General features: G+C 41.4%; 1 protein-coding gene across 6 annotated transcripts in view; it reads left to right on the top strand.

The window, feature by feature from the left end:
- The window catches only part of Plcb4 (phospholipase C beta 4), a 357,655-nt gene that overhangs the window by 285,662 nt on the left and 44,896 nt on the right, over positions 1-27,097 (top strand). For 5 of the 6 annotated variants that reach the window (XM_050134224.1, XM_050134227.1, XM_050134226.1 and 2 more), the window contains exons 19-30: positions 788-883; positions 3,489-3,589; positions 6,883-6,918; positions 8,892-9,033; positions 9,685-9,769; positions 10,124-10,248; positions 12,029-12,080; positions 13,347-13,449; positions 14,344-14,508; positions 17,133-17,337; positions 25,490-25,578; positions 26,380-26,530. In XM_050134224.1, coding sequence (XP_049990181.1) covers positions 788-883; positions 3,489-3,589; positions 6,883-6,918; positions 8,892-9,033; positions 9,685-9,769; positions 10,124-10,248; positions 12,029-12,080; positions 13,347-13,449; positions 14,344-14,508; positions 17,133-17,337; positions 25,490-25,578; positions 26,380-26,530 — 1,350 coding nt within the window. The remainder of the gene's footprint in view (positions 1-787; positions 884-3,488; positions 3,590-6,882; positions 6,919-8,891; positions 9,034-9,684; positions 9,770-10,123; positions 10,249-12,028; positions 12,081-13,346; positions 13,450-14,343; positions 14,509-17,132; positions 17,338-25,489; positions 25,579-26,379; positions 26,531-27,097) is intronic. The other variant, XM_050134229.1, reaches the window with a different exon arrangement.

The raw sequence follows: 27,097 nt of genomic DNA, 5'->3' as shown, positions 1-27,097 counted from the left end.
CTCATTTATCTTTAATTTCTACAACTGGTCCATTCAGAGGGAAACGTCTAATCGTATGTGTATGTGCTGAAATACAAAAGGAAAAGGAAAAACAGTGTTTGTATTATTACATACCTTGTCACAGTTTCATAACAATTGAATTAATTTACACTCACATTGGTGGTATCTAAAAATCTCTTCTCTGAGAATATTTATAGCATTGACTATGGTCTACCTTTGACTTGTATGTATACTAAAAGAAAAAAAAGAGTGACTTTATTTATTTTGCTTTTATTTTTGACAATTTAATTGTATAATATACTTTATCCTTTTATGTGTTTCTCCATTTCTAAAATGTAGAAAAAGTTGTTTTATTTACCAGGATAATAATCCCAGCCATATGTCTTGTAAATACTCTTATCCTGAAGTTCTGTTGATCTCTAGCATGTGTGTCGGTTTTCTGTCCTGTCCTTGTCATTGCTCCTAAATCTTGGTCTATGCCAGGTTCTCTAAATTATGAACGTTTGATATCTGTCTTTATGCACTGGTTCCTCCCCCGAACCCGGCGATCAGAAATGGGAGGAGATTCCACCCATGGTCCAGTAAACTTCCCTCCTGTGTTTGTAACATGCTGGCTTCACAGTCCTTACAAAGACCAAGCAATAGGAATGTGTAAGATATGAGCATAGCGAGTAGGTGCCCATGTAATATACTGCTTTTCCTGTCCTCCATGTTGATTTTTAAACCCCCCACTGTATGTAAGGAGTCTGGCATCTTTCACCATCTGCTTGTCTGATTTCACTCACAGAGCAGCTTGAAGCTCTGAAGAGCATGATGGAAGCCGGAGAATCAGCCGCCCCAGCGAGCATCTTAGAAGATGACAACGAGGAGGAGATAGAAAGCGGTGAGTTTGGGGCCGGGGAAATGGCTTCATGGGTACAAGCTTGTCATGCAAGCATGAGGACCTGAGCCTGGACATCCAGAATCCACGTGGAAGCCACATGCTTACCATGACCATCTGCAGTTCCCCTGGAGACGGGAAATACAGACAGGAGACTTTCTGCAACTTTGTGGGCCCAGCTAGTTTGACAAAAGCAGTGGAAAGCACACAAGAGGGCCTGTCTCAAAACAAGGTGGAAGGTGAGGACTGACAGCCAAGGTTGTCTTCTGACCTCCACAGGCATCATGTGGACACATACCCACCTCTTTCACATAGTCTCACTAGTACACATGAACATCCTCCACACTGACATCACTCACACACATGCACACAAATGCACATTCATAAATAGAGCAAGGAGTCATCATTTCAAGCTACATGTTACAAAAATGTTTATATTAATCTTTCTTAACAGACCCCTTTAAATAGGGATGACATTATCTTGCTTTAATATTCAGGAGTACTTTTTGATTAGCTTTAATCGTTTGAGGGGGTTGGTATTTTCTTCAGATACTATTATTTCCAGTTTATCTAGACAGTGGATATTAGTGGCTTAGTCGTCTCCCTCCCCACTGTGCACTGAGCACTTCAGAAAACATTCACAGAGACTCAGTATTGAGTCACTTGTATATTAGGCAAGGGTTGAATGGACCCTTTGCAAGGTCCACTCTGTAATCTTTATCTATAAAGAAAAACATGAACTTCAGTCTTGTTAGTGAGACAAGGAATATAGGGTAAGAGAACCCTAATGACATGATTGGCTGATGTGCACACAGTGAACTTGACGGTCAAAGCCTACATTACAGGTTTTATTAATTAGTTAATGACCTACACTAGGTATAGCTCAGTGATACAGCACAGGTCTAGCATGCAAGAGGCCTTCCCACCAGACTTCCTGGCAGCCTTGCTTAAAATACTTGAATAATTGCCATCACCTGTGTTACCTTGTCTAGATAGCCAGCTGTGTTGTTTTGTTTAAAATCGGTGCTGGGTTGTAGCTCAGGAGTCGCATATTCGCCTCGTATGAGCAAACCCTTGGGTTTAGTTCCTTGCACTGAAAAATAATATAATTAGTAATAACAGCAATCAATGGGCCTTTTGAACATTTGGGAATGTTTTCAGATAATGATCCATTGATCATGTATCCTAGCAATTATCTGCCCAAATGACTTAAACTTGCATTGGTTTAACAGAAACACCAATGTATAGCCTGACGTGTGAGAAAGTACTTGTAGAAACTTTGTTACTTATACAGCTGAACAATGTCTGATTTTAGGAGATTAGACACACAGACTGAACCTATAAGCTGTCAGAATAACCTAATTTTACTCACTGTCCCTGATTAAAGACCCTGACTGTGAGGGAGGTTCCACTAATGAAGCAGGTGAACCTGCATGGGTTTAACTCCAACCCCAGAGGGAAAAAAACCATAACATTTGACTTTTTTATGTTTGTCTGTACCTAGTGGGATTGAAGAGGCCAAAGATCTCTGGTATCGTTCAGTTAGTTCCTGTCATGGTTGTATCTTACATTGCACCATCCAAATTTGGAGGCTCGAGCCTGTGGCTTATTGTTACCTCCCATGATTTTGTGAGCCACAGGGGTTCATTTGGCTGTTTTTCCTCGGAGTTTTTCATACAGTTGCCTGCAGGTGAACATCTGGAGCTGGCATTATTTTAAGATTTATAGACAAGTTAGACAAGGTTGCTCATAGGTTTAGCTATCTGTGGGGCTTAGCTCATTCTCTTGAGCAGAGTATCCCCTTGTGGCCTCTATAGTAGTTTCAGTATCTCACAACACATTGACTAAGTTAGAATCCAAGAACCTCGGCCTTAGATGCAGGAAATAGGAGCCGTTATATTATTTAAGAGCTATGCATGGAGCTGGTGTCTCTACCTCATTTTGTCTCTACCTCATTTGTCAAAGCAATCTTAGGGCTGCCCATGCTCAGAAGAGCAGGTAAGTGACAGATTAGATATCAATGCAGCTGTCTTTCGATACATAGTGTGGAATAGTTGTATTTTTCAAATTTTTAAAATTAATACAAAATGATATTTAAATAAAGTATTGATATATATTTATATACATTATTACATATATGTCAACAATAGTCCTAAAATTTAGAAAAGGAATATTAAGAAAAACTAGTTCTTTGGTGCATCTTAAGTGTCGAAGAAGATAACTAAAAGCTTGTACGGCAATTACTGATCTATAATCCAATAAGACAAAGTGCTGAAATAATAGAATAAATTAACAAGAAAACCATTAATAATAACTATACCATTGTATACCAGCTGTGGTACAGACAGCTTGTGTTACTTCCTTGTTGTCATATAGTCCAGTAAAATAAGTGTGCTCATTCTTTAGTGCACCTGTAGATGAACAGAGACTCCATAGTGATGGCAGGTGGCTCCCAAATCCTAGATGCTGTAGATCATGGGAGCCTTCTCTCGTGTTTGCCAGGGTCTGACTGTTTGGGACTTCGCAGTTTTTGCTTGTTTTCCTGTCTGTTAAGCAGCCTTGGGAATAGGTTGACTTCATAGTTTTTTCCCCCCTGTCTGTTACGCAGCTGATCAAGAAGAAGAAGCCCACCCAGAGTACAAATTTGGAAGTGAACTGTCTGCTGATGACTACAGTCACAAGGAAGCAGTTGCCAACAGCGTCAAGAAGGTCAGAGGCTTTGCATCCCTATTCTTCCTGATTTTTAAGGGTGACAGTTTTTTGTGGAATTTTGGGGCTGTGACAGCCATGGCAGAATCAGATATCGTGCCTTCCCTCTAATTATGTAGGACAAAACTCTGCTGTGTGAGCAGGATGAGACTCTACTGCCCACTCCCCATTTTGGTCAGGCATTTATAAATACCACCATTTACTGAGTATACTTGGTGAATAGGGAAACTGTATCTCAGACCCAAAGGTTAGCCTGCTGGAACCATTAGGAGAATAAATCCCAAGCATTCCAAATCAGGCCTCGGTACCGAGCTGGTCCAGCTGGTGAGAAAACCATCCTGGCAGAAGTATAGAAAGTTCCCACCCATTACGGTAGGGAAGGATGTTATTAGGTAGGTGCCCAGTGTAGGTCACTCTGTCATAAACAGATCAGAACACGCTTTCATTTTGCCTTTTTGTAGCTTCTATAGGTCTCTCATTGATTAGGAGAAGGGGTGGGAAAAAGAGAGCGAAGAGTCAAGTAATTGTATGATTCAGTGTGTGGCTAGTACTATCATGAAACTAGACACAAGTACGAAAATGGAGAATAATGAAAGAATGAAGTGACAGGAAGAAGGAGCCCAGATCCCAGGAGGGAAAGATGAGTTCACTCCACAGAGAAATGGAGAGTGGAGTCTCACGCAGAAGGACAGCAGTAAGAGCAAAGACGATGCAAGTGAGGTAGAGTGAAGGATGGGGAGAAAGAAGCAGAGACGCGCTAGCAGGGAATTAAATGCTCTAGCAGTTTGCAAGTTTCTACGAGAAATTCAAAACTTAGGTGAAACATAATTTGTTTCACACAAAACTTTAAAAGGGGGAGGGAGTGTGATCTAATAGAAGACTTTGATAGTCCCTTTGTGGACTCTCCTTTAAAGGGAAGCAGGGGCAGAAGTGTGGAAAATATTGAGGATGGGCTTTTAATTGGTCAGAGACAGCCCCTAGTGAATGAACTAGAAAGGGAGAGGAGAGAATGTTCCAAGGCATATCAAGAACATAAGCAATGGTAAAGGTGAAGGAATGAGAAGCAAGATGACCTCCTGGAGTCCTTGTTAGAGGAACAGGGTAGTGGTACCATGTACTGGAGTGGGAATACTGCATGGAGACAGGACTCCCCAGTTTCAAATGGGACAGACAACTGGAGATGTCTGTAAGCTATTGCAGTGGAAGTACCAAGAGGAGAATTGATTCCCTGGCCTCATGTCCTGTTTAACCTTGGGTAAGTTATTTAACCTCTCTCTGCCTTCGCTTCCTTATCTGAAAAATGTGGGTATTAACGCCTGTTTCATCAGGTACTCACCAAAGACTAAATGAACTTGCAGAGGTGCCGCGTGCATGGTAGTTTTATCCACGTCGTATAGTTCTGCCATGCTGCATTTCTTTCATTCTCATTCACATTCTCATCATCACTCATGCAACCAGCACCTGCATCTAGAAGAGAGGTTGAGCAAGAGATGGAAGTTTTAGAGATAATGTTTGAAGTCCTGGAAATAGCAGAGATGCGTCATGAGAGACGAAAAAGAAGGCCCAAGTGGAGTCCTAGTCAAACGTATGCTCACAGGAGAGGAAGCAGGAAGGAAAAACAGGGTTTGCCAACAGCCAACCAAAGGGAAGAGGACGGTTCTGGGCTTTGAACGCTATTGGGTGATTGGCTGCGAAGACTTCTAGATTGGTAGCATGATGGTCTTTGGGAAGTCGTAGAGAAGTTTCAGTAGCATGCTTGGAGTAAAGGGAACAGTGGAGCAGACAGGCAGGAAGCAGTAGGCATTGTCTCTGCCTTTGAGAGCTTTGCCTTGAAAGGAACAAGTGATGGGCTGGTGCCTGAAAGAAATGGGAGATCGAGAAGGGATGCTCTTTTAGAATCCGGATGATGTTTAGTGCTATGGAAAGGGAGTCACTGGTATTGCAAAAGAGAGAGAGAAGTTCCAGCTGCCTGGGAACTCCTTGAGAAGATGAGCATAGATGAGATCACAGCGATGTGGAGGTATGGTCCTTGGTAGAGTAGGGATGTTTGCTTTGTGAAAACAGTGGGCAAAGATGTAGATAGGAGGGTTTGATGGTAGGAAGATAGATTTATTTTTTTTGTCTGATAGAAAAGTCAATGAAATAGTATCCATTTCTGATCATAGGGAATTGTGAGTATTTTGAGAATACAGATGGCCACTAAGACCCGAGAATGTTTCCTCATCCGTCCTGTCTTAGCCTAAACTAATATAACAAAAATATCTGACTGGTTGGTTCAGATGCCTAAAATTTATTTCTTGGTGCTTTCTGGGTTGGATGCCAAGGTCATGGTGCCAACCAATATGTTCTTGAAGGCTCTCTTGGCCGGCATATCTTCCCACTGTGGAAAAAAAATGGGAAAGTAAGTAAGGTTTTTTTCTTAGCATCACTCATGAGAACACTAACCCTACTGTGAAGACCTCACCCTGTGACCTAATTACCTCCCATAGGCCCGTCTGCAAATTATGATGTGTCTTGACTTACAATATGATTATGATAAATTCATCCTAAAAGGTGAAAACATAAATTAAAAATACATCTAGTACACTTAACTGGTTGAACAGTATATCTCAGCAACATAGTTTGCTGTAGAGTTCTGGCCATTTACCCTTGGGATTATGTGGCTGACAAGGAGCCACTGTCCTGCATCACAAGAGGACACCAAACGGTATATCCTTAGCCAAGAAATGATCAAACTGAAAATAGTTTTTTCCACTGGATGATTATCACTTCACACCCTCATAAAACAAACAATAAACCATAAATCAAGCCATCATTTAAGTTGGGGATCATCAATAATCTGTCACACGAATTAGGGTTTCACCACATATGGTTTTGGTGGGGCTACAAACATTGAGTTCATGGCAGGGTCACAAATATGAATGCTGGCTTACTGAAAATGCCCATTTGTGGTTCTCTTTACATGTAAGGGAAGGTGGCCACACTGGTAATCCATTTTCAGTCTTCATGCCATAATCCTCAGTGAAAATGTTACGATGACGTGTCTAAGTGAAGACTATCAACAGAGCAGGGAAGTGTCAACATTAGAACTTCCAAAGTATAAGGCAGTGATCTTAGCATACCTGCAGTATTTGCTTTTGATGATGATGGCTTTATGGCATTAATAATTTACCATATAAACAAATAAACAGAATAACAAGTTTACATATGCTTACTTACATAAGTATGGGCTAATGAGTTTGGAAATTTGCCCGTTAGAGAGGTAAATAAATCATTTTCTTTCTCTAATTTAGACCTCAGATGACCTTGAACATGAAAACAACAAAAAGGTAACTGAATACTTCTCAAGCATTTGTTCATTAGGAGACACCCACATGTGGCCTTCTCATACTTAGCATCTTCTACTAGGTGTTGATAATCTTCATAGCCCATGCGATGTCAGGGGTCGTGTTTACAGGTATAATAGTGACATGCCTGAGTCACCTATCTAGTTATATGAGTTCAAAGGGAAAAAATCATAGCAATTAAACCATTAAATCTGATTTGAAACATAACTAAGGTAGGTAAGACAATTTCCCTAAAAGTAGGTATTTAATACTATAAGGTATTTCCTTGTGTGTAATGAGATTTCAGTCAAAGAGGAAAGTTACATAATCATTAGCATATTAAACATGAAAATAGAAACGACCTGTAATGCAGCAGAGCCATGCCATAGCATAGAGGAAAAGTAATATCGGTTCTGATGCTGCCGACATTCTGAAAGGCTAGCTTCACACTGCACATCTTACAGGGTCTTCATTCACTGGTAGCAGACACTGGCCTTATTGTGAAAATAAAGTATATCGCGTTTAAATTTTCTTTTATCCTCCTCAAGGTTCGCTGTGTTCAAATTTATGCATGTGTTTTATTATATAATGTGGAGACTGATGGCAATCACAGAGACAAAACTGCCTTGTTCCTGGCTTCTCAGTCATAATCCAGAGCACAGGAAATCCTGCCTTGCTGTGTGTGAGGCCCTATTGCATTTGGAGTGACATGTCTTCCTCCTGTTCCCTAACTCTTCAGCATTCAGGAACACCTTTCAGTGTTTCTGAGGACCCTCTGTCCCTAGACTGGCTTTTCATTAGATGATATAATCCAGCCATACACAGACAGGCACATTTGATGCTTGACATGTGTTAACTGAATGATTTTCATCTGCAGAGCTTTAGTCTTGTCCCGTGACTAGTGGGGATCCTCATGATACACAGTGATAAGTTCCATAACCCTTCAGGTTCAAAAGGAAGAGAAGGGTTCAGTCCAAATGCAACAGGACCCCAAAGGCAACAAATCAGGAATCCGTCATGGTTCCAGCATATAGTACTGGGGTTATAAGCATGAAATACTGGGGACTGGAGTTGGGGGCCTATATGGAAAAAGATGGAAACAAAAGCAAGTTGTACTTTACATGACCTATCACAGGCTTTTACAGGTGAATGCAGGTAAAAGACTCAAAGATTAAGTCATCAGAGAAGATAAAAACATAATCTTACTGACCATTGCCTACTTATTCTGTACATAAGCTATTTCTCTTCCTAGATTGAGTCTCCTCAAGGAAAATAACTCCAGAGTTCTCAACAAGAAAAACCTGACCACTTGTGGGACGTTATTTTGTTGTTGTTGATTGTGTTCATTTTGCTTTGCACTCTTAGGAAATAAAGTAGTTGAGTTTGTTTTTCTCTGTACAAAGCAATACATCCTATATAGCAAGTTATCAAGTTCTTTTATGAATAAACACTTCAATACAAACACCTAAACCATGTATATGTCTCCTGAAAGTCCTAGAAGAGTTCTGCTGTAAAGGGTGATCTCCAGCACCCCTCTGTCAAAGCCTGAAAACTGGTTATGGCATGACAAACATTTGGGCCTCCCCTGGCACTCTCTTCCAGTGGGACCCAAGTGTTTGTGGCTACATAGTCTGTGGGTGATGTGATGTACACCAAATGCTGGATAGCCACTCATTTTGAGCTTTGTGCATCAGTTTGAATGGTGATGTGACTACCCTTGTCAGTGTTGCCGTGAGACCCCAGTACAGTCTCTTGAATATTTTGAAGCCCTTTGAAAAATCTAACAGATAAGATGATTGTGTTCCGGCTACCCCCTTCTACATTAAGTAGACCTATGCATTTTAATCTTTAAGAGAGCAGCAAGGTCTTTTACATCTGAATCTGCGTTTATGCAAATGCTCTCTAATGCCTAAGGCAGAATCTATGAGTCCACCTTGAAGCCATCAACTTAAACTGGCGTGTTTTTGTGTTCACAGGGCCTGGTCACTGTAGAAGATGAGCAGGCATGGATGGCATCTTATAAATACGTAGGTGCTACCACGAATATCCATCCATACTTGTCCACAATGATCAACTACGCGCAGCCTGTGAAGTTTCAAGGTTTCCATGTGGCTGAAGGTAACACTACAGGTTAAATGCAATAGCTTTCTGCCTGCTTCTCTGTTACACTGACTGGCTCTCGCCTGACTCACTGCCCTTTTCCTTGATTCATTGTGCTGTCGTTCTCCACATCAGCCACAAGGTGGCTGTGGAAGACCATCACTTGTCAGCTTGTAGCTTTCCATATGCTTTCATGGGCTTCTTTATTTACGTTGTTATGGCAGATTATATTAGTAATACTTAAGAAGCACGGTATCTGTCTTGATTCCTGTGTGTATATCTTGTGTAATCTCTGACTGCAGGAGAGTGAGGAGAAGTTAGTCAGTGGGTACAATGTAGCCTTAAGATAGGGGGGGATAAGATTTGATATTCCGCGGCACCTAACGTCTATTCCAAGATGACTATCATTATCTTTCTCCATTATTCTCAACAGCTACATATCTCAGCAGTGACTGAGGTACATATCGTTTGTTTAATTATTATACATCTAATTCACCATTTGCACAGAGTGCTAATGAAACTCAGAGCAACTGGCACAGATGTGTAGACTAGGCCACAAACAATTCCTGATTTGGGGTGTAAGGCTCAGGGTGTGAGTGTATCGGCTGCTTGCTTTTTTCGGGGTTCGGTGACTGAGTTTCTGAGTATATCTTTGTTTTTCTTTTACAGAGCGCAATATTCACTATAACATGTCTTCTTTTAACGAGTCAGTTGGCCTTGGCTACTTGAAGACACACGCGATTGAATTTGTAAAGTATCCTAATGTACTAAATGGGATGGATGGTACTCCTTAGGAGCAGCAGGGGGCTTTACAAGAGATGAGCAGCTATTTGTAATTTTAATATTTAGGGTTTTTGTATAATTTTTATTGTCACACTGATAAAACTATGTGTGTGAAAGAAGACCTTGGAAGCTGTGGCGACCTCCCTGGATGTGAATAATTTCTAGACTCCACACTGTGACTGTGATCTTCCTCTGAGCACCATTGATAATGGGAATTGTCTTGTGTTATCTACCTGTGTGTCATTGTTGTCCCACACCTCCACTGTGTTAGTTCTTTGTTATGTTTGTCTAGGCTGCTTCTGGATTTCCTTAATAAGTTACCCAGTTACAATAAGCGACAAATGAGCCGCATTTACCCCAAGGGAGGCCGAGTTGATTCCAGTAATTACATGCCTCAGATTTTCTGGAACGCTGGTTGCCAGATGGTTTCACTGAACTATCAAACCCCAGGTAGGAGCTAATGTCCAGTGACCCCAAATTCCACAAGAACACTGGGACGGGGCAGCTGTGCAGCTGCCTCCATTCGCTTGAGGCAGTGTTTCCTTTTTTATTTTTTTAGAGGCTCTCATGTGGCAAAACATTGTTTTCTTGGCTTTATATTATGGTAAAACATTAAAACCCCAATGAAGCCATAATAGAACATAATATTTCAATGTAATCCCTTTCATCAATGCCAAATGGTAGTTCCAATTCTAAAATATTTCTAATTATTCTTCCTTCTGGGTCAAGGTTGTGTCTTTGTTTCTAGATGGAATTTGGTGAGAAGAGTCTGCGTGTCTTTGTGTGGTAACTGAGATTTTTCTTCCCCCTTGGGAAAGTGCACTGGCCACTGTGGCCATTCAGATAACCTTGATGGTGGTAGCATTTCACCATGACACCACAGACTTCCACCATAAGCTCTGTAAGATGCAGCCCGAAGAGCTAGATGTAGTCCCAAGTGCTGAGCTGTAATTTGGTCCTCCAAAGTATATTTGTGGACAGCTCTCCAATACACGGTGACTCTTTTTCTTCTTTCCCTAAAAGGAGTAACTTTTGATAAAGGTATAGATTTCTAAAGTTTGCTTAGGAGCCTCTGGACCTAATCCTGTGACTGCAGACAGTGAAATAAAAATAGGCACAAAAATAGACAAAGGGCACAAACCATGTTTACTTTATATGATACATTCTTCGGCATGGATTTTAAAATTGGCTGAAACAAAGATAAAAGTAAAATACATAGTCCCTGGCTTTAAGAGGACACCTCCCAATACTTGCCAGCACTGGAGCCATTTCCTTCCTTTTCTCAGGCATCTCCTCTGAGGACCCCTGTGCAACTTCCTCTCCTTGATCCGGGCTCACCTGCCTCCCTTTGGCATGAACATGAGCTGGCTGTGTTTCTTACCTCCGGGAGAACCTCCCTGGTGGCCAGAGTTCCTTAGAAATACATCCCTGCTTAGAATCCCAACAGTCCTCTCTAGAAGAGTCTGGATGCAGGTCCTGATAGAATCTCTATTATTATTATTATTATTATTATTATTATTATTATTATTATTATTATTATTATTATCAGGTTTGAAATAAAATGATGCCACTGCTTTTCCTTACCAGTGACTCAAGCTGTGGTCTAGGAAGCCCATGATGAGGGACAGCATGCTCCTAAAGCAGTTCATGTTTTGAGCAACCGTGTATTTTATTCTGAGAAGAACGTTTGTGTTTAATTATGAGGGAAAAAAAGCAAAAGTTTCTCTGTGTACAAGAGAAAAATTTTAATTCAGGCCCTCCCAGGGTACCCCTATGAGAAGAATTTTAGGTCTCATACAGATAAGCCGTCAAATTTTATGGGATGCTTAGCCAGATGATTTTATGTTCCTTTTAATCACGTTATATGTTCTTAATAGCCCTCTGGTGGCTCTAGCATCCTTGCCCCCTGTGCCACTGAGTTGCTGACCATTCCTAACTGCAGTGGCTTGTACATCTCTACTCTCAGCATCAACTAAACATCATCTGACTCCTGTACCCAATCCACTCTGCAGAGCAGTTCTAGGGTGACCTTTAGGAAAACATACTCGGTGTGTAATTTAAATCAAATATGAGGTCATTTCAACTTGGAAGAGAGTCATGGGCCCTAAACTAAGCCAGTAGCAGTCTTCTGCACCTGGGACTAATATGCCTTCCATTGTTCCCAGTTACCCTGTCAGGACCTTCTTTATCCAGGGAGATGAGATCCTAAATTATGTTTGTCTTTTGACAGATTTAGCGATGCAACTGAATCAGGGAAAATTTGAGTATAATGGATCCTGCGGGTGAGTAATATTATTTAAACTGTTACCAGCTACTTTCAGGACACCCTGCTTCAGCTTTAATGAAACCATGTCATTTTAAACTAGGAACAGCTGAATATATGCTGGTTCTGAAGCGGAAATAGAAATAAGTGAAGTCTCTAGGTAGATTATATTTACAAATATACAACTTTGATCTGTCTCGTGTTGTTAAGCTGGTTTTCTTTTAACCACAAACTATGCAGTCCCTCATATATACTCAAGAGTTGGATCGTTTCATTCTAAATTCAATAGCGGATGTTTTTGTGTCTGAAATAGGCAGTGGGGCATGCTCATCCGTGCATTAACCAGAGATGTGGGCATCAAATATGTATAGCTTTCTTCCTGAGGAATATAGCAATGAAGCAAATTTCATTTCAAATAAAGCTGTGGGTGTAAAGTTGAATTTAATTCTTCCGGAAATAAATGTTCATCCTCTCTAGATTCTCTTGCAGGCTTATAAATAGCGGTTATATAATGATGTGAATGTTGTTCTATTGTACCTAAATAACACTTAAAAATCCGTGGACCCAGTAGCAGAATAGGAAATGTTAATTCTTCTGAAGTTAAATGAAAGTACAGGATTCAGATTCTACAATGATTAAAAGATCAGCCAAGATCAGAGCCCAGTGGCCCTTAGATGGATGCACAGGAATCCCGTGCCGTCCAGTGGTGATGCTGTCCAGGAGTTCTTTGTGGTGACTTGAGTAGTGAGATACTTTAATCTCACCCATGGAAAACAAGGCGAGATAACAGGCTTTCCACAGTTGTGCACTAGAAACACCTCCCCCATCTGTACACTCCGTTCCTGTACCTGTGTGACAGATAATGTCTTGCTGGCGTGCCCATACACAGCCAACACCTTACCTATCCTAAGTAATCTGTGCAGGAGTCTTGTTCAGCATGCATTCTATAAGGAAAAGAGACTAACATTTAGCCAAATGGAAAAGGACTCAGGAACCAACCAAACCTTTGGTCAAAGGAGAGAGCTCTGTCAGTACACTCTATTTCCATTCTTCAAGCAAAGAAACAGTCTTCTCGTCTTTGACACAGCACATGTGGCCTGTGTTGGCTGCCTAGTGTTTGCTCTTCTGGAGTTTCCAAAGGTCACAGTCATTGTCTTTAATCCATAGAATCTGCCTGAAAGTCTAGCTCCTGAGTTATGGAAGAGAGAAAGGAAGTGTCTGGTATTTAAGCCATTGCACAAGCCACCAGTAGAATAAACAAACACCTGTGTCTCTGTCCTGCCAGGTACCTTCTCAAGCCAGATTTCATGAGGCGGCCTGACCGGACGTTTGATCCCTTCTCTGAAACCCCTGTGGATGGGGTTATTGCAGCCACATGCTCAGTACAGGTATGCCCCTGCTCATCACAGACTCTGCAAACACACATCCATGTACAAACGCACCCAGATGAAAATGAGTCAAAATGTTTAGCATCACATTGTAAAAATTGTACGTAGTTCTCAATGTGGACTTAATTTCTGCTGTATTCTGGGTTTTCACTACTAAATTTATGAGCAACTTTAAGTGAAATCTACCATCCAGATAGTATCTCTCACCTGATTGCATTCATATAGAATTCTTTAAAAGAAAATAAGTAAGCTATGATGACAGGAAGCAAATCAATACTTGTTTCTGGACACTGATGAAAGGGGCAGATTATCATAGGGCATAAAAAAGCTAGGCATGGAGGTGCTTTAATGCTTGTTTTTCTCGCTGTGGTTTTAAAGACATGTGTCCATATCTGAAAAAATGATCTTACTATATAATTAAATGCATATAGTTTAGCATGTATTGACTATACTTCAAAAAGCTGTTTCAAAATTAGATAAAATGATAAATAAATAAATGAAGGGTGTACTTGTTTGGAAAGTAAATGTAAATAAAGTTACTCCCAGCTTTAAGGGAGATAAAATTCAATACTGATCTCTACAATTGAACAACTCTCACTGCTAGCATTGATGTCATTAAAGACTAACAGGCCGAGTCTAGCACTGATTTTCTTCTGCTGTATTTCTTTTCAAGACTTCTAGAAGAGTTCAGGAGTTAGTTTATAGCCTTATAGGAACCCAGAACCAGAAGGGATCTTAGGGCATATCCACAGCCTTTGCTTCTTTGCACAGATCTGGAGACTTGGGTGGTAAAACCATGCTGAGGGCACGACCCCGCCATAGGATATTGTGCATGTTCATTCCCTGCTCACACAGAGGCCACTGCTCAGCCACCCTGTGTCTGTGTTACTGCAGGTTATATCAGGGCAATTCCTATCAGATAAGAAGATCGGCACATACGTGGAAGTAGACATGTATGGATTGCCTACCGACACCATACGGAAGGAGTTCCGGACTCGCATGGTTATGAACAATGGACTCAACCCAGTTTACAATGAAGAATCGTTCGTGTTTCGGAAGGTAGGGCATTAGCTGTGTGTCACTGTTCCTCAGAAACCCAGAGAGGCTGATTTTCCGCATGGAACCCACAAGATAGAGGAATGCCGTTCGCCACACCGTCTTTACTTCCTTCAGTCATCTAATAGGACACTTCTGTCCCTGTCTTATGATTGTGCTTAACAAATTGGCTCTTTTAGCTCTGCCCCCTTTTTGGCCACCTTCATTCAGGGAGAATACACCTCAAGGTCATGGTGGCTATCATCACACACTGAAGGGTTGGTAGTGCAAAGGTTGGACAGAAAGCTACAACAAAACTAAGGTCAGTTTTGTGACGTGTGTGGGTGCTGTGTTCAGTAATGAAACACCACTGCTCAGTTTTGTTTTTTTTTTTTTTTTTTTTGCATGTAATTTTTCAGGGCCTCAGTGTCTTTTCCCAGTTCTGTCTGCCAGGTCCTGAGAATGAGCAGCCATCCTCTCTTGTGGTTATTTTTTCATCTCCTCAGTTAAGGATGCTTTGAAAACCCTCCACACAGGCAGAGATCTCTCCAACATGCTGGTGATTTCCCTAGCCTGGTTTGATGTCAAGCAAAAATGTTTTCTTGCTTTTTTGGACGCAGATCTTCCAGGTGTTTCTGCTTCATCCATTTGTCATGAAACAAATAGAATCAGTTTCCGGTCCTTCCTGACAAGATAGGGTCTGCTTATTTTAGAACAGAATGCCTGGCTGAGAGAAACCAAAGTAGGGCTGATACAACAGGTCACTGTGAACTGAGGTTCCCCTGTGATGGCAATGCTATTGTTATTCCCACCTCCACTGATACAGCAGGTCACTCTGAACTGGGGTTCCCCTGTCATGGGAATACTACTGTGATTCCCAGATCCACTGATACAACAGGTCATTTTGAACTGAGGATGTCCTGTGATGCGAATACTATTGTGATTCCCATCCCCACTGTCATTTCTCTCCTGTCACAGTGCAGCATAGAATGTTGTGTTGTGCCTTTTCCCTTCCTTGCATTTCTCAATGACTGCCATGAAGAAATACTTTCTTGTAATGAATAATCCCCACACATTTGTAGAAAGTCAGAAACTTTTCCCAGACAATATCTTTTTTGATAAATATCCAGCTTGTTTTCTTTGTCATTTTTATAATTGTCGCTGTAGACGGTTGCTTCGGGACATTGCCACACACACATATAATGTGTGCTGATCATGTGCACCGCACACCCTGGTCCTTTGTCCTCTTCTCCCCTTTCCTTCTCCCTGTACTTCTCTTTGTTTCCCTGGATAGTTTCTTTTCTCATTTCAGGATATATATATATATATATATATATATATATATATATATGTAGCATAATTCCATGTGTCTGTGTAAAGTCTAGGACACACACAGGAGAAAAGGCGTACGATGTTTGTCTGCCTAGTGCTGAGTTTTTCCCATTTAATGTGATTATCACCATTGCCTCATTTCCTGTAAACAAGATAGCTTTGTCTTTGTGTCTGAGAAAAGGTCCACTGTGTGTCTATCACATTTTCTTGCTCCAGTCCTCTGCTTTTGGACATCTGGGTTGGTGTGTAACTTAGCCATGATGAACAGGGCTGCAGTGAGCACCCATGTGCCGGTCCTCTCTGTGGCGTGTTCACTTAGAGGCATTTAGGTAAATGCCAGGAGTCTTTGTCTAGGTCCTGTGATGCATCTGGTTTTCTGAGGCCCCTCCATACTGATTTCTATAGTGGCCCGACTGGCTTACCTTCCCATGAAGAATGAAAATTAGCACATGAATTTTGTTTTATACATGATGTGTTCCCTCAAAAACACTCTTCATGTTCTTTTTTTCTTTTTTTTAATTTTTATTTATTTATTAAAGATTTCTGATTCTTCCCTGCCACTGCCTCCCATTTCCCTCCCCCTCCCCCAATCAAGTTCCCCTCCCTCGTTAGCCCAAAGAGCAATCAAGTTTCCCTGCTCTGTGGGAAGTCCAAGGACCACCCACCTCCATCCAGGCCCAGTAAGGTGAGCATCAAAACTGCCTAGGCTCCCACAAAGCCAGTTCGTGCAGTAGGAACAAAAACCCATTGCCATTGTTCTTGAGGTCTCAGTAGTCCTCATTGTCCACTATGTTCAGCGAGTCTGGTTTTATCCCAGGCTTTTTCAGATCCAGGCCAGCTGGCCTTGGTGAGTTCCCGATAGAACATCCCCATTGTCTCAGTGTGTGGGTGCACCCCGAAAACTAGATGCTCTAAGTAGCCCAAGTGTCAGACAAACAGGACTAGAAGTCGAGTCGCAAGCCCAGGCTCCACTGATGAACTCTAACATAAGAAAAACCATTCAGTTGTTCTGGGTCTCTGTCTTTGTGTTGGGTGTAGATGGGGGAAAATGACAAGAATTGGAGCTGCAGTCTTTGACATTCATTCATTTAATATATTTAAGGAGGTGACTTCCAAAACCTGCACCTATTGCCTTATTGGTATCTTGGGTACCAATCTTATGCTGAATATTTAGGAATGCAAGTGGCTCATTGGTTTGTTTCATCATGAAGGGGCATTTAAGGAGCAGTATTGTTTTTTTTTCCCAAATCCTGGAGTCATAGTTCTTGGGAACCTTATTACAATAAACAATGAAATGTCCAAACTTGTAATTGCAGGTGATCCTGCCTGACCTGGCCGTCCTGAGAATTGCAGTGTATGATGACAACAACAAGCTGATTGGCCAGCGAATCCTTCCTTTGGATGGCCTCCAAGCAGGCTACCGACACATCTCCCTAAGAAATGAGGGGAACAAACCATTATCACTGCCAACAATTTTCTGCAATATTGTTCTTAAAACATATGTGCCTGATGGGTTCGGAGGTAAGACAAATCTGATACAGACTATAATGCAGACAAGGTCCTATGTCACAAGACTGTGAATCATTATGCCCATTTCTGAAAACAATAAAAATGACTATGTGTTTTCCTCTCTGTGCTGAGAATGCTGGTGGCTTTGAGGAAAGCAAGTGACATTTCCTCAGGTATTATTTCAAAATATCTTAATTATACATTATTTAACATCTTACAAATGCTTTATGAATATAGTATTTATGATACTGTCAATCAAAGTGAGCAAAGCAACTATAAGAGACTGTATCTTATCAGTTATTATCACTGAAAGATTTGTTGAACTCAGTTACTAATGTGCTTGAATTTTCTTGGCAAACTCATAAGAGAGTTCACTTTCATAAAAAGATCTGTGTCTCCTTCACTAAGAAGATCAATGATAGGAACCCACACTAGACCATGTCCCAGGATTTTGCTTATAACTACATAGGTAGACTCTACATGGCCTCCAGTAGTCTGGTATAACATTATAAGGAAGGGGAAAACTTCTTAGCTTCGACATCTTTGGATCCCAGGAAACAGGCAGTATATGACTGTATCATGTTAGCCAGAGGTTCAAGTCCCAGTTCCAAGTGGTTGGCTGGTGGCCTTGCAATCTCAGTAGAACCATTCTGACTTTTCTTCACCAATAAAATGAAGGTAGTATGACTGTCTCCCTCCCTCTAAGCATTCTAGGAAAGCTCGCATCCTAATAATACAGAGAATAACTTAGCAAGGCTCAAAATGTGGGTGCTTGTGATGCTAGATCATTATGGCAGTCCTCCTGTGCTCTAAAAGTAAAACTGGGGACCCTCAAAGCATGCTGCCTAGCTAAGCTAGCCAGATTGGCAAGCTCTCTGTTCGAAGCAAAGACCCTGGTCTCAATAAATGAGGTCAAGAGTGATTGAGGAAAATACCCCATGTCAACCTCTGGCCTCTTTCAGCATGTTTACGTATATGCTTAGACACATAGAAACATTAACCCCTTCAACATACACAGAATGTACATGAATATGGGTGTATGCCCACTGACAGAATGAAATTCCCTTACTCTACCGGAATACATTATTTTATTGAGGGAATAAGGTTGGGTGGTTTATTGTTCTTAGGAATTCATGCTTCTCTGGTGGGCAGCTTTTGTGTAACTAAGCTTCAGTTTTAATAACATAATGGATTATAGGTTCAAAAAGTAAACTAAGCCAGGAGAGTTTCACTCAGAATGGGTATGAATTATTTCTTTATTTGTACTTGTTGTTTGTCATAAAATAAAAAGGCAGCAATTGGAGGCAGCAGCATACAGCAACAGACTAGGAATCCATCAAAGCAGCTAGAGCAAGGCCATGGGGCTGGGGAAGTGGGTCAGGGAGCGAGACAGAAGTCTGTCAGATGTGTTCTGAGGCTGCAGTCCCGGTCATACCACTCTCCAGAGCCACCAGCAGCACAGGCACAGCTGTGGACCGGAGGCCAGAAAGAATCCTATCCCATATTTGAGGTAGAAAACAGGGAATTCCATGTTGGAGGTAGAAAACAGGTCTGTGGAGATAGTGGGTCAAAGTGCTTGCTGCACACATACTAGGACCTGAGTTCAGGTCCCTGCATCCATATAATAGCTGGCCATAGCCCCAGGTGCTCTGTAACTCTCTGTGGAGGAGGGAAACAAGAGAACCTCTAGGGCCTGCTGGTCACCATCCTAGCTGCAGACTCAATGAGAGAACTTGCCCCAAAGCTGTAAGGTAAGGTGATGGAGTAGTACTCTGCCCTCCCTGTGGCCCCAGGACAAATACAGAGATGCCCACACACACGAGCACACACCACACAAGTATGCAGCACACTTGTACACACTCACGCGCGCGCACACACACACACACACACACACACACACACACACGCGCGCGCGCGCACAAAGAAATCAAAGGGCAATCAATACTTACGACATATTGGAAAATGTTATACAAACCCATTTGATAAAAAAAAAACTTTTTAAAGCTTTTCCTTTGCAATGGGCCACATTTCAAATGAAACTCTAATTTCTTCCTGGGAAATGAGCCGTTTTATTAGAAAAGGGAAAAAAAATCATTTGCTGAGCTCTTGGTTTATGCCGAGCACTTAAATAAAGAGCCTCAAAATATGGACTCCATCTGCAAGGGTGTAGGTGTGCGCAGGTCTGTGCTGAGAAATGTTTGCATTTGTAGTGTGGTATCTGCCAGGCCAGCATTTAATATTGTGCAAACCCGCCGCTTTTCCACCAGTTTGCTGGGAATCTCGGGACTGAGGTTCTGCAGCCAGCGTCTTAATCTCAGATTTGATATTCAACAGTGGCATCCTTAGCCCTCTGGTCATCTCAGAGACATGGAGATGCCAAGGGAAGACACTGGAGATTTAGTGGTTTTCACAAAGGAGAACATAGGGTGAATATGGAGATTGCCTTTTTTTCTGAATTTCCGATCCTGACTTCACATTGTTCTTCTCTGGTGTCTAGTTAACCTCCTGCATTTACATCTAAGAGTGTACCTGTGCAGTCAATCGTGTTCCCTAGTATGTTGATGTTCTCCTTGATTCTATCAGGACTCTGCCCTCCCTGTGGCAATTCAGATGAAACTATACCATCACGGAAATGAAAAGAAAGCGGCTATATACATCATTGGAAGTTTATTTGGCCTCATAAAAAAATTTTTTAAAAAAGACAACTTTAGGGCTGGAGACATGGCTCAGTGGTTAAGAGCACTAACTGCTCTTCCAGAGGACCTGGATTCAATTCCCAGCACCCACATGGCAGTTGACAACTTTCTGTAACTCCAGTTCCAAAAGACCTAACACCCTCACCCAGGCAAAATACTAATGCTCATTAAAAAAAAACTTAATAAAAAGAAGTTTATATGGCTAAAGGCAGTTTATGTGAATTCAGTGACTCATTCTGTAAGTACATATGATAATGTTGTTCCATAACAGATAAGATGCTAGAATAGACATCAGAGAGAGATGCTTACATGCAGTAAGGGTCACTCAGTCCTATGTCCAGAGTGAACTGCTCTAGTCTTTCCCTGCCCTCACTGCCTCCCTCCATCCCTTCCTCCCTTCTTTCCTCCCTCCCTTCTTTCCTTTCTCCCTTCTGCTCCTCCTCCTCCTTCTTCTTCACCCTTTCTTTCTTTCCACCAACTCTTTTCGGTACCCATACACGCTAGACAAGCATTGCCCCATGGAGATTTTTCCAGCCAGGGTCTTTCTAAGTTGCTCTAACTGGTCTCAAACATGCACTCTCCTTCTTCAGTGTCCCAGGTAGCTCAGAGTGCAGGTGTGTGCCACCACACCCTGCTTGTAGACATTTTGTTTAGTTTTAACACCCTAAAGGAAAATCTGCTGGTCGTAGAATCATTGCCTGAACTTACCCTGTATTTTACATAAAACAGCATAGGAATTATAATTATATCATAAGCAGTTCAGCATCCTGAGGAGGAAACAGAAATCTTTTTGATTCCTACCCACTGCGAAGTTTCTGAACTTGGAGCGTTGGCAGTGTCTTAGCGCTATGTTCTGCACGACTTTTAAGTGTATTTTCATTTGCAGTCCTAGCATGTGGGTGGAATCTTTTATATATATATATATATATGAAACTATGGAAAATGTTCTTGAGTCTTTTCCAAGCTTGGGCCCTTCCTTAGGCTTAGGCTCAGGCAGGCTCCTACAGGTCAGCTATCTGTGGTGGTAGATTCCCACAGATGACGAACTTAGCTATGCGCCATTGTTCATGATTAGCCCTGCCCCTCCCCCACCCGCCCCCATATGTATCTAGTGCTTCTTAGACACCATGAACTCTGGCTGACCCAGCTTCTTTCCTGCACCACGTGCTCAGTCCACAGCTCAGTTTTTAACCCTGATTTTCTTCCATTCACATGAATCCCTGTTTCCCTCCTCACCTTTCTGCCACCCCAAGCCTTAGGAAATAGAAGTAGAGATTTTGTTGAAATTGCTTCCCTCGCTACTAAAATACAATCACTCAACTGCACAGAAAAATAACACTAATAGTGGTTTCTTGCTTTATTTCCCTTTACTATAACTAAACACCCGACATTGGCTAGCTTATGAAGTAGAAAAGGTGTATTTTTTTAAGATTTATTTTATTTTATATGTATGAGTACTTTGTTTACATGTATGTGTCCAACATGTATGCATGGTCAGAAGAAGGCATCAGACCCCCTGGAGCTAGAGTTACAGACAGATGGTTGTAATCCACTATTTGGGTGCTGGAAACTGAACCTGGATCCTCTGCAAGAGCAACAAGTGCTCCTAACCACTGAACCCAAGGAGAGATGTTTTGTTTTTTGTTCTTGATGCACAGTTAGAGTGGCTCCTTTTGCTCAGCTCCTGCTCAGGTCTTTGTGCTGCTTCGCGCATGGGTGTAGTGGAGAATGTGTATATTAGTGGACATGATCTGGTTTCTGTTTTGGTCTTCACTGTCGTACAGTGTGTTTTGATTATTTTCACCCACCTTACCCCAATTCTTCCAAGACCCACCCCTTTCCCTACTCATCCAACTTTGAATCCTCCTTTTATTAAAACTCTTCAAATACAGTTTGTACGGTCCAGATAGCCTTGGATGTCCGAGCTTCCTATGGACCTTGGTTGACTTATCAGAAGCTACTCTCTTAAAGAAAACTCTCACCATGAGTTTTGGATTTTCCTCTTTATAGGAGGACACTCATCATTGACACTAAGTTTAGGATACCCCTCTGCTAATCCAGAATGATTCCATTTTTATCTTTAACTGAAATTAATACCAGTAGCCTACTTATAAGTGACTTCACATTCTAAAACTTGTGTAGACAGGGAGTTGGGGACACGAGTGTTGTGTGTGAGGTGATAGATGTGGGTCTAATTTCGCTTTCTTTTTCCCACTTATGTTTCTGACGCCTTTGTCAGCAATCACAGGGCTGAAATTATGTGTGCTCATGTTCTGATCTTTTGCTGGCAGTGGTTTCAGTCTTTACGCTTTTACTCTTTTGGGGGCCTGTCACCAACTTCCAAATAAATCACACACACACACACACACACACACACACACACACACACACACAGGCTTCTTCTTTTTTTTGTGGTAAAGTTAGATATTTATTAGGTGGATTATGGAGGGGAAGGAAAAGGGGGAGAAGAGGGGGGAGAAAGAGGGAGAGACACACACAAAGAGAGAGAGAGAGAGAGAGAGAAAGAGAGAGAGAGAGAGAACAGGGAGAGATTCAGGGTCTGAGGCAAGAAGGGGGTGTACATGGCTTGTCTCTCAAAGAGACAAAACAATCATAACAGAGAACTCACTGGCACAAGAAAACTTTCTGAACACACCAACATTAACACTATGTTGATTAATTGATTTTAGGCTCTAAAATCAACAATTAATAAATGGGACCTCATGAAGCTTCTGTACAGCAAAGGGCAAACAAAGTGACAGCCTACACACAATGGGAAAAGATTTTTACTAAGTACATATCCAATAGAGAGCTAATATCCAAAATATATAAAGAAATCAAGAAAACAAATAATGGGGTATAGATCTAAGTAAGAATTCTAATTAGAAGAAATACAAATGCCTCTGAAGCACTTAAAGAAATGTTCAACATCCTTACCCATCAAGGAAATGCAAATCAAAACTGCCTTGAGATTTCATCCTATACCTGGATGCAAGAGCTGATGCAGAGGCCATAGAGGACTGCCTCTTGCTTGCTTGTTTCCAATGACTTGCTCAGCCTGCTTTCTTACAGAACCCAGGACCATCAACCAACCCAGGATGGCTTCACCCACAATGGGCTGGGCCCTCCCCATCAATCACTAATTAAGAAATGCCTTATTAGGGAGATATTTTATAAATTAAGGCTCCATCCATTCAGATAACTCTAGTTTGTGTGTCAAGTTGTTATAAAATATTTTTAAATATAAAAATTGTTTTGGGTAATTAAAATACAATAATAATAAAGAAATCTCTGCCAAAGCCATTAATCAAAAACTCTTTAATTAAGGCTCAGGCAGATTTTTTTTTGACAAGAACAAAAAGCAGTCACATTATTTACCAAAATATCACAGGATTGTCTCTAGGCCACTTATTGATATTCATCTCAGAGGCTTATTCTTAGTTATAATACCTGACCTTAGCTTGGCTTTTTTATACCAGCTTTTCTTGACTTAAATTATCCCATCTTACTTTTCTCTCTGGGCTGTTATCTTTCTTACTTCTGTATATCTTACTTCCCCTCTTCTCACTGACTGACTGTGTAGCTGGGTGGCTGGCCCCTGACATCCTTCCGTTGTTCTCTCGTTTCTCATCCCTCTTCCGTATTACTCCTTCTATTTATATTCTCTGCCTGCCAGCCTCCCTATCCTTGCTCCTGCCTCACTATTGGCCATTTAGCTCTTCATTAGGACCATCAGGTGTTTTAGACAGGCAAAGAATCACAGCTTCACAGAGTTAAACAAATGCAGCATAAACAAAAGTCACACACCTTTAAATAATATTCCCCAACAGTCTTTGGCTTTGCTCCATTGGTCTACATGTCTCCTTTTGTCCCAGAACCATATTATTGTTACCACTGAGGCCCTGTAATATATCTTAAGGTCTAGAATTGCAGTCCCTCCAGCATTGTTCCTTCTGCTCAGGGTTGTTTTTACTGCCCAGCGTCACTGATGGTTCCATATGAGTTCTAACATAGTTTTTGTACCTCTGTAAAGACTAAGATGGGGATTTTTTTTATTGGGATTGCATTGAATCTGAAAATAGATTTTGGTAAAATGGTTGGTTTTGCACTTAATTCTACCAATCCATGATTACAGGAAGTTTTTCTTTACTTCTGTCTTTCTCATCTCTTTATAAAGATTTTAAAGGTTTGTTTGTGGAGGTCCATCACTTCCTTGGTTAAGCTGATTTCAGGATATTGTTTTTTTTTTTGAGGTTATTGTGATTGGGTGAGTGATTGCCTCCTCTGTGCATTTGTTATTGGTATTTATCTGTACAAGTTGATTTAGTATTCTGCCACATTGCTGAATTTGTTTATCATTTTTAGACGTTTTCTGGTAGAGTTTTTGGAATCTTTAATGTATAGTATCATATCATCTGCAGATGGGGATAGTTTGACTTCTTTCCCTATTTGCATCCTTTTACTTTTCTTCTCTTATTGCTTTAGCGAGTACTTCAGACACAGTGTTGAAAAGGAGAGGGGATGGGGGCTGCCTTATCTTTTCTGGACTTCAGTGTAATTACTTCAAGCTATTTTCCATTTAGGATGCGGTTGGCTGTGGTTTTCTCATATATGGTTGTATTATATTGATGTCTCTTCCCTCTAGGCTGACATTCTCTCTCTAGGACTTTTATCATGACGACATGTTGGGTTTTGTCAAAGGCTTTTTTTTTTTTGCCTCTATTGAGATTATCATGTGATTTTTGTCTTTAGGCCCATTTATATGCTTTATTACATTTATTGACTTGCATCTGTTTACCATCCCTGCCTTTCAATATAAAGCCAACGTGATCGTGGTGATTATCTTGTTGGTGCATGTCTGTATTCTGTTTGCTAATATTTAATGGAGCATTTTTGAAACTATGTTCATCAGATATTGGCCTGTGGTTTTTCTCTTTTATTGTGTCTTTATGTGGTTTGGATATTAGAATGGTACTGGCCCAGGCTGTTTGTTCAGTGTCTAGGTTGTACATCTCATGTCCTTGTGTTCATCATTGCTTCGAGTTCACCAGTAGCTATTCAGGGAAGGCCGTCGGAGCTCTAATCTACAGAAGGAGAAACTTAGGCTCATTAATCATCTTGCTAAATTTATACAAATAAATGAGTCAGCATCCCCTGGCAGCTAGCCACGGGGACTCATGTCTGTGATTCCAACAGTTGGAAGTTAGGAGGATCAATAAAGCTTGAGACTCTGCTTCAAAAAAACAGAACCAAAAATGGGATCCCTAGCAATTCATTCTGATAGCCCGACACCCGGGCCTTGTCATTTTGGGGAGAAGAGAAAGTTGTCCAGGTGCTGACTCTCACTTTTCCTTATTTTTGTTATCTATAACTAACTGCGTTTCACAGCCGCATCTTGAGAATTTAGCTGTATTTTCTTGGTGTGTTCATTTCAACAGAACGTTTATAGTTCACTGATTGTTTTTCAGATATTGTGGATGCTCTATCTGACCCAAAGAAGTTTCTTTCAATCACGGAAAAAAGAGCCGACCAAATGAGAGCTATGGGCATTGAAACTGTAAGTGGAAACTGTGGGCTAAAGACAGTCTGGTTTGGGGGGCTTTGTTTCCAAACAGTGGCTGAAAAACAAGAGAAAGGTGATTGAGGAAGTTTACAAAGGTTTTCAAAACCAAGCTTATCAATCTAAGAGTAGTTTGAAGGGTCTACAAAAATGCAGCACATTTTATAAAACGTGGCCACCATCAGAAAGAGCCTTTTAGTCACCAGTGAGACATCTGGGGATACCTGTTACATTATAAATGAAATAGGGACTCTCCATTAGAAATTATAATCAAGGATGAAATGCCCAATAACTGAATTCAATGCGTTAATCAAAGTGGCATTTATTACTAGATACTCATTTCTTTGTCTTCGCATTCCAGCATTCCCTAGGTCTGTTTCTCTGTTTAAGTGTTCCTTTGCTACACTGCTCAGGTTGGAGCATATTCAGCTAGTCTCTAGCAGCTAGAAAACATCCTGCTTGAAAAGGAGTTGGATTGTGTGTCCTTGTCTAGATCTTTTTGTCCAGCATAATTAGTCCCCTTAGTCAAAGAGCTTCTCTTGTTTTGTTTGAGACAAGGTCACGTGATTTCACCTCAGCTGGAACTCACTCAATAACTTGACCAGGCTGGCCTTGAACTCATAAAGATCTCCCTGCCTCTGACTCCTTAGTGCTGAGATTAAAGGTGAGCATCACTCAGCCTAGCTTCAGATAAAGATCTTTAAAGATAGTAGAAGTCTGAGAAGCTGAAGGGTCTCATTAAAGTAAAGATGCTTCTAGCTGCATGCATTCCAGTCACCGAAGATGTTTCTGTTGCAGAGTGACATAGCAGATGTGCCCAGCGACACTTCCAAAAATGACAAGAAAGGCAAAGCCAACCCAGCCAAAGCAAACGTGACACCTCAGAGCAGCTCTGAGCTCAGACCGACCACCACGGCCGCCCTGGGCTCTGGCCAGGAAGCCAAGAAAGGTGAGGTGTACTGCTAGACTCCTTGTCAATTTCGCAACGGTAGCTTCGTTATAGACAGTCTTCACGGAGGCGTTTGGAATTGTCAACTTTCATTTGACTTGAGACTCAAAGACAGACTTACTGGACAAGCTGCCTGATTTCCTTCCCTGAGAGTTTAAGAGGCTATCACTGTTTGTGCTTCATGGGCTGGAGGCCAAGCACCTGAACTAAACACTGAGTTATCCTTACAGTGTTTACTTCGGTGCCTTTTGCGGCAAAGGTAGAGGAGCCATTACTGCGACAATGCTAGTAGCTAACTAATACCCTCTGTCTTCCAGAAGGCAGGCAGGGGGTGCATGAAGCAGCAGAGTCGCAAATGTCCTGCATAATTTCCCTGTACGTAGAGATTAACTCGACTGCTTATTTTTAAAGCCATCAGATGGGCCTCTAAAGACCATTTTCAAATGGTTTTCTCTTGGCGGGACAACGGTGCATAAGAGGTGGTTCTCAACCTGTGGGTCCCGACCCCTTTGAGAGTTGGACTACCCTTTCACAGATGTTGAATATTGGATATCCTGCATATCAGAT

This window comes from Alexandromys fortis, unplaced genomic scaffold, assembly GCF_014885135.2.
Source record: "Alexandromys fortis isolate MF-2015 unplaced genomic scaffold, M_Fortis_MF-2015_v1.1 scaffold_6, whole genome shotgun sequence".
Classification (NCBI taxonomy): domain Eukaryota; kingdom Metazoa; phylum Chordata; class Mammalia; order Rodentia; family Cricetidae; genus Alexandromys; species Alexandromys fortis.
This window is presented reverse-complemented; position numbering and strand designations above follow the sequence as displayed.